The sequence below is a fragment of the Parasteatoda tepidariorum genome, chromosome 6, assembly GCF_982258835.1.
Source record: "Parasteatoda tepidariorum strain Cologne lab strain chromosome 6, Ptep-v5.0, whole genome shotgun sequence".
NCBI classification, from domain to species: domain Eukaryota; kingdom Metazoa; phylum Arthropoda; class Arachnida; order Araneae; family Theridiidae; genus Parasteatoda; species Parasteatoda tepidariorum.
Window position 1 is genome coordinate 97,536,209 of NC_141760.1, and position 10,871 is coordinate 97,547,079.

Consider the following 10,871-nt stretch of genomic DNA (forward strand, 5'->3'; position numbering starts at 1 on the left):
TTACCTAAGGGGAAATTCTTTACATCTTTATAAACTATGAGGAAAGATATATTATGTTTACATACTTATAAATAATGATAGATGAAAACATGTATATAGGAATATCATGTTTCTTAATAGCGGAAGAGTGTTGAACTCAGTTAGAAAGTACCTTAAAAAACCCTTAAAACGAACAAAATGTTTCTAAATAATAGGAAAATGAGAAAATTTGTAAAAAAGAAATGGTTTAAATAATTTATAATATTAATATAAAGGAAAAAAAATTGCAAGAAAAGAAAATATTTATGAAAAATAATTGAAAAAGAAACCTTTATAACATTTACCTTATTTGGTTTTAAACGTCGTTAAAAGGTTTGGAAGTTGAAAAAAAATTTTACTCCAATTTTGTTTTAAAAGTTGGATATATTTGAGCTACTTATTTATGTTTAAGCGAAAACATATCATACATGTACGAAAAAAATAATTGAAGGAAATTTTTTACATGTTCATAAATGATAAAAGGAGAGATAATCGATAAATATTTAAAAATTCATAAATGGTCGATATAAAAAATATAATTTCCCATGAATATGAATAACTTAATCAAAATTTTAAATTGCTTAAGCATAATATCAATGTTACTTAATTTTTCGATGTATTTTCTACCTGATCATCTTGATTATATATGATTCTTAAATTTTACTTTGAGAGAAAATTTAATTTTTATGTCTAATTAAAAACAATTTTTAATTCTTTTTTTTTTTAAAAAAAATAGTAATAATAATAAGTATCGGGTTTTTAACCACAGTGTATCAACGGATTACGCAATATCCCTCGTGCTCACTCTGAGCAACGAAATAGAATGCCCTTTTATGTTTATCTTAATCTCGTGTCCATTTTTTTCATAAAAAGTCCACAGGTGCGGACGGTTTCACCGAATTTGATATCATATTCTGGACGTGGGAAAGGGAATATGGATGCAGATAAGCACCCACGTCAGGCACTTTTCTTGTGTATGCAAATTCGACCATCACGTGAAGTGGACGATGATGCTTCTTGGAAGGAAGAATGCGCTGGGCGAAAGTGTGGGGTGATAACACTTGTTTTTCGCTTAGAAAGCAAAAATGTAATGCAATGGAAATGCGTACTGCTATTTTGTTCTCACGCGAGCATGCCGGATGATCTTTTATGCAACTAAATACTTCACATGCATAAAGGAATAGATCAAGACGCTCAATATTCACGCCAGCTCCAATTCGCATTATAATTTTGGCGTTTTTGAAGTAATAAGTATTCTAAATAGTCAATTTAATTCGTTCTTAAAAGTATTAACCTATTAAAAAACGATTGTAATAAATCATCATTTTAAAAAATTGCTGAAAGTTTTGCAACAATTTAATTTATAGAATGATTTTTATTTATTATTTGTGAGGTTATTCTAAAAAATGGAATACATTTTCCACCAACTTTTTTAGAAGTAATAGGTATTTTAAATAGCGTTTTAGAAGTAATAAGTATTTTAAGTAGTCAATTTAGTTCGTTTTTAAAAGTGTTAACCTATTTAAAAAAACTATTATAATAAATCTTAATTTTAAAAAATGCTAAAATTTTTGAGACAATTTAATTTATAGCATGGTTTTTATTTATTACTTGCGATGTTATTCCAAAAAATGGATTACATTTACTTAATTAAGGTAGGAAATCAATCCAATAATGTGGTAAATACTTTCGCAAACTTGATTAAGATGTGATGTCAAATAAAATGATTTTATATTATCACAATTTTAGTTAATATGTGAAGTAAAGTCATAGAATGGTTTACATACGCCATAACCAAATAATGTTTGAAGTTAGTCCATTGAAGGATTTACCCAGACAAAAACCTAATTAAAATTTAAAGTTAATTCATAGAATGATTTACATAGGCAAAAATCTAATAAGATTTAGAGTTAATTTATAGAATGGTTTAAATAGAAAGTTGTTATAAAAATCCATTAATACATCTTATTTTAATTTAATGCAATGGGAAAATGTTGTTTGTTGTGCAGGAAAACAGGTTTATGAAATAATGAAAAACCTGTGATATACTCTCAGAGTGTTAAACGAATATATTCTGTAAACAAATGAAAATTTGACTAATAGTTCAAGCTACTAAAAGTTCAATTGAATACTATTTTATACTTTACATAAAAATTGAAAATTAAATTCAAAATGTTATCGATAATTTTTATATATACACTCATTTCACATTAGGCATTCCATTTTTTTACCAATATTCCTAGGAAAAAAATATAGAGACTTAATTTAGCTGACTTAATTAAAATCCTCATAATTTTCTATTAAGTGTCTGCATACAAATTTATGTACCATAAAGTGAAGTTTCAGAACATTTTAAGATATCAAAATTTCAAATCTATTTTTGCAGATTTCTTATTATTTTATCTAATGTGTTGATCTACAATAATCAGCAATTTTTTAGAATATACCTCTGCCTTAATTCTATTTTGCATTATAAATAGTACCATAGTATCGTAGTATTTTCAAAACAGTATCAAATTATTAATTTTTATACTTCGAAGAATGCTTATAATACTTTTTACACCTAACTCATTCTATTTCTTTCTATTATAACAAAATAACAAATATAAAATTTATAATTGTTAAATGAATTAAAAAAATTAAAGATTTTTTTTAATAAAAGAATATTTTATAATTTTAAATGGGTAAAAGAACTGTCCTTGTGGTAGCTTTAAAGAAATTACTTTGTAAGGAATTCTGAAAAAAATTATTAATCTCTATTTTTGCTTTTTAAAGTATTCATATCGTACTAATCCTGCTTTCATTTGATTTTCGTAAATATTATCAACAGCAGTAACAGCCTCGTGGTAAATTAAGTTATTTAACAATTGTAGCTTTTATAACAAATCAACAGCAGTAAATACAAAAATTGTAAAAACATCAGAAGATTCATATTTTTTTAATAAAAAATATTTTTTTTGCGTTGAATTATTTTTTAGTAAATTACAGCCATTTTATTTTGTTTTTCAGCAAGCAGTTATTTAAAATATATGTTTTACCTTTATCAGTATATTTAATTAAAAATAATTTTTTTTTAATAAAAGAGCTTTTTATGATTTTAAACGAACAAACACAATTTAAGACCTTTTTTCTGTAAGTCTTACCATTAAAATTGCTAAAAAAAATTCATTTGGTTGTTTTCTAATTAAAGAAGAAAAAATATTCATTACCTAAAGTTTTTGCGTGTGTTTTTAACATTGTATAAAATGGAAACTTCGAAATTGTTTTCTTTACAGCTCTCATCAATATTAAGATCCTCACAGAGCCCTTCAAAAAAAAACTTCCTCAAAACTTGAGAAATTTTTCGATCATTTCCTTTTTTTTTCCCCTTTTCTTTCCTACATGAATATGTATGTGAACATTGTTTTTTTTTCTTTCGGTGATTGGCCTTTTCGTGGTTAAAGTCATTAAAACCGTGTAAAAACAAATTTTCTGTTCGTCTAAGACGTATGCAAATAATAGTCATGGCTTTTAAGAACCATTTTCATTTCATTTAAGATTTAATGAGTCATTAAGCGCAAATTGAAGAAAACGACATTATTTTTTCACGTTTTTTCAGTACAAAAAGTTAAAAGCCAATAAGTTCGTAAAATATGCTTGAGAATAAAAAAAAAGTCTCACATGCGTTTGATAACGAACGCAAAACTGAAGTTATAAAAAAAAATACATTAACATTTAAAGAACAGTGAGATAATTTTTACTTAAACACTGCTCGATCTTAATGTCTTTCCTGGTTTTACGTATCTTATCCCCCCCCTTCCCCGTTTCTTGGTAATTAAAAATTACGAAAAAATTTTCTGTTAATTTTTACCACTGAACGTCAACTGTTAGTGGGGTAGATTGAAAAAGAACGAGAAAAGTCAAAAACGAATAAAAAAAATTCTCTTTCGTGCTCAAAGTGTTAAAGCTTGGAAAATGGAAAAATAACGTGCGAGATGCAAGGTATATTGCTTAAAAAGAGTTTTACTTATGCGTAGATAATTTTTATGTTGTAAAGAAAAAAACAGGTTTAACTAACCCCTTCTATGTTCTTTTTAAAAATTCTTTTTTAGCAGTTTAATTAAATATTAATTTTAACAAAAAGTGTAATTCTTTCACTTATTCGATTTTTTAATTGCTCTCCAGGTAGGCTGAGATGGGGCGTAAATGACTAAAGTCACGTTTCCCTGACTCAAACATGCATCCGGGTCCTTTAGGTTTTGATGAGATTTTCTTAAGTATAAACAAAATTCATCAATTAAAGTTTTTAGCATTCAGGTCCTTCAGTTTTTGATGAAGAGTCCTTCACGTAAAAGCAAAATTCGTCAATTAAAGCTTTTTTTAAACTTTTTTCCGTATATTCTCTATCACGACAACCCTACGATAGTTGAATTCATTAAGAAATATCAAAAATTCACTTATTTCAATTCCGCATTCCTTTTCTTTTTGGATAAAAAAAAAAAATCTGTAATTTTGGAATATAAATTGTTCTAAATTATTACGTATAAAATAATAACATTTGAAAAAAAATTCTTTTCTTTAAATACTTTAAAAGAAAAATTTCAGAAAATAAATAAATACTAAATTAAAAATTAAGACAAATCGAAATTTTTCACTTTTTTAAATCTCGATACAAAATATCTCATCAAATGGAAATACGGAATAAAAAGTGCCTTTTGAATTTCACACACACTGTTTTAATCTCCTAAAAACATATTATAATGTATTGCGAATGTTCTCCTTATTGATTAAGTATGTTTTCTAAAAACCATAACCTTTTCATAGTGAAACAAAACGTTCTTTTAATATTTCCGAAACTTTTTGAATATATAGAAACGTAGATGTTATTGTTCAATATCGGTTGCGAAAATGAAAGATTTCGAATTGACGTTTTGATGCGTTATGAAAATATTTCTGTAACTTTTCAAAAAATGCTTTAAATTAAAGAGAAGAAGAAAAAAACGTTTTTGCAACTTTTGCATTTCAGATATTTATCGATTATTACTTCAATTATCCTATAGAAATGTTTCCAGGACTTCCTGCTTAAGTATCAAATATTAAGTCACATAACATACTACAAACATTTGAAATATTAACCACAATTTTTTTTCCTCTTACTTCATATAATTGATTAATAATTTGACTGACACTGATTTCAATTAAAAAGGATCAGTTTAAAAAACGCTTCAAGTTTATGAGATCTTTAATTTACGTTTTAAAAGATAAGTTCATTTTAAATTAACTTTTTAATTAAAGTATCCTGCACCTTTTGCTCTTAAATTTACTGCAATGATTCATAGTATTTAAAGAAAAATTTACTTATAACATCCATTAATTTTTTAATACATATAGTGTAAAACCTTATCTTAAAGAAATTTAACAACTTTTATGTAGGTAAATAAAAATTAATTGCACAAAAATGATAGACACAAGAAATTAGTACTTGCATTTTATTTTTAAATTATAACACTTATAATCAATTAGATCTCGTTATTTTTAAAATCACTTTTGGTATTCTTGTTGATTTTTTAAAATATTACAAATAGGAAAACTGATAAGGAAACAAAAACTAACTTTTGTCCCTGTAAGTAATTTTTGAATTACATACAGTGACAAAGTGAAAATAGCATCAATTTTACTGAAAGTAATTTTTTTTTTCGTTTTTAAAAAATGTATTTTGTCATGTAAATTGTTGGATAGACCGGATTATATCATTTGCTTACCCTTTAGAAGGCGCAGAGTGAATTTTTTTTCGCATTTATGTATTTTTTTTTTCGTATTGAATAACACGAATAATAACCGGTTAGGTAACCAACGTGGTTGCTTGCGATGACTAAATGTTGACTACTCGCTTAATGTCTAGCACGAACGACGAATGTAATGTAATTTATTCAATTTGTTACAGTAAATTGTTAACCGATTAGTTACTTATAGCAAAAAAGGATAAGTAAATATGAAAAAGAAAAACTTTTAGAATTTTACTATCACATTTTTATATTTGAAGATTATCGCTCATATGAGAAATTGAAGCAATGTTGTAAATATACTAATTTAATAAAAACCAACGTACTATATTTACTAAACCGCAGTTTTATGTTACATTCGTTGATCTTAAATAAGCATATGTAGTCAATTCAACGTTGGTTCACAATATGGCTCGAATTTTCTGCTCTCATAATAAAGTGTGAAATTAAACCTGGTTCAAGTTGAATTTTATTATGATTTAATAAAGTTTGAAAAGTACGATAATATGATTTAACTTTGCATCATAACGAGGTTAAAGCAAATATAAACGTTATTATAATTAATGATGCCCCAGAATTTCTAAAGGTGTGTTAGAGTCAAGTGTAATCATGTTTAACAAATAATCAAGCTTAATTTAGGTTACTAAATTACGATAATATGGTTTAGTTTAGCACCATAATATAGCTAAAACAAATTTAAACAATATTATTGTTCAGCACGTTCTGAAGAGTCAGGTGCAATCATATTTAATACATAATTAAATTTTAGTTAGATTATCAATTTTATGAATTACGATAACATGATATAACAACCATATTAAGGTTGAAGCAAATTTGAACGGTAGTATAATTCATTATTCTTAAATTTAAAAAAGTTTCCTAGAATCAGAAGCAATCATATTTAACCCTTATAAAATTTTATGACGTTAAAAAACATATTATAATTGTAATACTTCTTATCAAATTAAATTACTTTGTAAAATATTTAGGAAAAAAAACAAAAAGGAAGATATCAGCGAAAATTTTAATTTCTTTTACTCTTATTTCATCATTGCATTAATATAAAGTTTACAATGCCTTTTAAAGTTATCTTAATGAATTTGATAACTTGCATAAGATAATCTTTTTGTAGAAGCATGTAGTGTTTCTTAGAACAAAAAGCTCTTTTTCCAAGATACACTGATTGTTTTCTCAAAGCTTAAGACTTATAATAATTTTAATCATGTTTTTGATTATTCAGTAAATAAATATAATATTAAGTAACTGCAAAATAACACTAAAGACTTTTAATAATTTTAGCTATTATTTTAAATTATATAATCAAATTAATTTATGTATGCTATAGCATCATTGTTTAGTTTTAAATATTATCCGCGTTTGAATTTAAACATTATTAAACATTATATTTAGCAATTAGTTTACATTATGTAATCAAATTAATTTATGTATGCTATAGGATCATTGTTAAATTTTAAACATCATCCGCGTACTCCCATTTTAACAATTCAAAAATTTTGAAAAAAATTGATTGTAGAAACTGTCAAGGATAGAAACATGATAAATGTTTCCAAACACCGAAAACAACTTTTTTTTTTTTTTTTAGAAAACAACAGGCTTTTTTTTTAATAATGAAATTAAAATTTCCAAAAATTTGTTATCTCAATTGCATAGCATAGAAATTTAGAAACCAGTCATAAATTTTAAGACACGATAACAAAAGTGTCTACACACCGATTTTTTTTCTCTTCTTGAAAACAACAGGATTCGTTATGATGGAAGTAAAAATAACAAAACTTTGTTATCTCAATTGAATATTAGATAAATTTTCAGGACCATTCATAAATTTTAAGACACGATGATAAAAGTTTCAAGACATCAGAAAAAAAAAATTTTTTTTTTAGAAAACAGATGGATTCGTCTTAATGGAAGTAAGAATTGCAAAAATTTGTTATCTCAATTGAATATTTGAGAAATTTAGAAACCAGTCATAAATTTTAAGGCATGATGATTAAAGTTTCAAGACAATGAAATCATTTTTTTTTTTAGAAAACAACAGGATTTGTTATTAAGGGAATTAAAATTACAAAAATATTTCATCTCAATTGCGCATTATGAAAATTTAGAAACCAGTCATGAATTTTAGGACACGATGGTAAAAGTTTCAAGACAATAAAATTAATTTTTATTCATTTTTTAGAAAACAATAGGATATTTTTATTAATGGAATTAAAAATTACAAAAATCTTTCATCTCAATTGTATATTATAAAATTTAGGAATCAGTCATAAATTTTAAGACACGATGATAAGCAGTAATCAGAAATTGTCTACCTCTGCTAACAAATAATATAAATTTATATCGCTTGATCGATATAGGTTTATGTGCACTGATGTTAAATGGTCCCCAAAATTGAAAATAATCTTGAAAAGTTTACTTTTCTATTCATTATATATTCAGGATCAAACATTTTCCGAAATAATTCTGCACTAGAAACTACCTTTTAGTTATTAAAGGTGAAGAATCGGTGTTTGTCGATTCCTTTCAAAGACATTGTTTTATCTATAGTGTTTTAAACTTGCAGAAGAGTCCATATGGTACCATTTTGAATAGGGAAATTTATACATGTCTTTCGAGAATTTGTTTTTAAATACTATGCCGTTTGTTTTGATTAAGCAAGCTCTATCTAAATTATTTTTTTTATGCTAAAAAATATGTTTCGTCCCAAGTAAATTAAAAAAGAAGCATTGAAAAAGCTAAAATAAGCAATAATGCTTGTTATTTATTGAAAACAAAAATCCCATTTTAATAAATAAATCCGCAAGTTTTGGTGCGTGTAAACAAAATTCCCTAACAATGGAGAATAAGTTATAATTAAGATAATTAGGGTAATTATTTTCAAAAATTATGTAATTATTTTAAATTATGGTACTTAAACTTGAAACGTGTATTCGTTTTCGTGAATATTGTGTGGTATATATAGACAGTAAAATGTTTCAAAATAATGTTTCTCTCTTTTAATTTTAGCAATTTAAGTCTTATCGACATATTACATAATTGGTGTTATTTTAAATTATTTATTTTTAGTTTTCCAACTTTGTTCCAGACGCTATTGCAGAAGCTATTACAAAATCTAGTGCCCTACTTATTGCTATATTTTATTGTTATGAACATTAATTTACTGATAACCGTTTTTATTTTTTAAAACTTTTACTAATTCACTTTTAAAGAGGATTAATGTGTGCAAAAAAGTCCTTATGTTAATATTTACAACAGGTTTCATATGGGCCTAACATAATTATTTTTTATTTCAAAGCTTCATCAACATTTTATTTTTATACCATTTACACACAAATAATTCTTACTATAAGTTGTTACATTTATGTTATACGTACATTCAAGAAAAATAAATTTTGAAACATATAATAATTAATGGTATACATTAATATTATGACAAAACACACTGCTATGTTTTTCCCCCTCTACTCAGTGTTTTTGAAGTTTTTTTTCCCAATAAATATATAAATTCAAACTATTCAAATATATTGCTGTTTTAAATTTTTTTAACAGACACTTTACAAACTCTAAGCCTCGTTTGAAGTCCTTTGAAAAGTATGAAATATTAGTTTATGTATTACGTGAAAATTAAGTTTAAAGCCAACTTATTTAACGATTTGTCCTTTTAATTAGACAAGATAGACATTTAAGATAAACAAGGTTTTATTGTCTCTTTAATAACATTTCTAGAAATAAGTGTTTTTGAATTTAATACAATTCAATCACGCAAATGCATTTTTGAAGAAGAGAATTTAGGTGTTAATATTATTATACATAAATATTAGTTGCATTTTATTCTAGATCAAACCTTTTAAAGATACTATTTAAAATAGACCTGCGAAGATTTGTTAAAATAAAACCGATTCCGCAAATTGTTAACGTTGATATCAACTTTAGAAAGACAATATCAAGATGCTGGCTATAAAAAATTACATCAAAATAGAAAAACATATGGATAAAAAATAATAATTTACCTATTCTTCGCTGCTGCTGCCCTGTCCCTTTGCCGTCTGTTTTTGAACCAATTACCGACCTGCGTGGGAGTAAGTCCTGTGGCCTGAGCCAGCTCTCTCTTTTTGGTCGGATTAGGATAGGGGTCCTGGAGGTACCATTCTCTCAAAAGACTTCGGGTTCGCTCCTTGAAACAGTGAGTTTTCTGTTCTCCGTCCCAAATAGTCCTTGGCAGAGGGTACTTCTTTCGAACTCTGTATTTGTCCACTGGCCCCAGGGGCCTACCCCTTAGTTTCTCGGCCTCTTGATAGTGGGCCTCGAGCCACATGGCTTGCAATTTGGTATGGGAGGCCTTAGTGAACCGGTGACTCTCCAGAATGTGGTAAAGTTCTCTGAAACTGCCGGTGTGAAAGGCCACGAGGGCCCGGGCCCTGAGGACCGCCTCGTTTTTATTGAGTTCACTGCAATTTGGGTGTGCAACTGGCAGGGACCACAGGAATCGTCCCAATCTTTCAATGTCCCCACTTTCTTCGAGTGTTTCGCATACCGCTGCCACCTGGTTAACGGTAAAATTAAGCGTCGGAAGGACGAACATGGGACTGTAGGCCGCCGCTGCAGCGGGGCCCAGTCCTAAAGCCATCACTGCCTGACGAATGGGTGCTGATCCCCCCTCTTATTATCGTCTGGTGGTATTTAATGGCGGAAGTGTGGACAGCTCAGCTTAGAAGAGGGGCAGTAAATAGAAAAGGAAGGTGTCCTATGGCCGGTCGTTCCAACTCCCTTGTCTCAGTAGTAAGTGAGGAGGTGTTCGATCCTCTTTTAGCCTCACGTCCCCTCGTGCATACGGCCAGGGTTGCCGCAGTGAAAGCGATTCTCTCGCCGCCAAGGATGAAACCGGTCCCGTGATATCCGACCAAGCGCCAAGCATACAGGTGAACTGCGCCAATGACACCAAAGATGAGAAAGTTTCTTTAAAGAATTAATCTGTGTTATGTTTATTCAGCGATACTATCAAGTGAAAATAATATTTTTTATTTAAGAAATTTGATTTGGTGGGCAAATGGTACATTTTTTGAAATCATATTT

The 10,871-nt window shown here is 27.5% G+C and overlaps 1 protein-coding gene across 1 annotated transcript in view; it reads right to left on the reverse strand.

Annotated features, from left to right (window-relative positions):
* LOC107436457 (homeobox protein SIX6-like) overlaps positions 1-10,583 on the reverse strand; it is a 65,041-nt gene extending 54,458 nt beyond the window's left edge. Inside the window, 1 exon segment of the mRNA NM_001323801.1 lies at positions 9,809-10,583. Within this exon segment, the coding sequence (NP_001310730.1) occupies positions 9,809-10,425 (617 nt within the window). The 5' untranslated portion in view covers positions 10,426-10,583.
* Between the last annotated feature and the right edge of the window lie 288 nt (positions 10,584-10,871).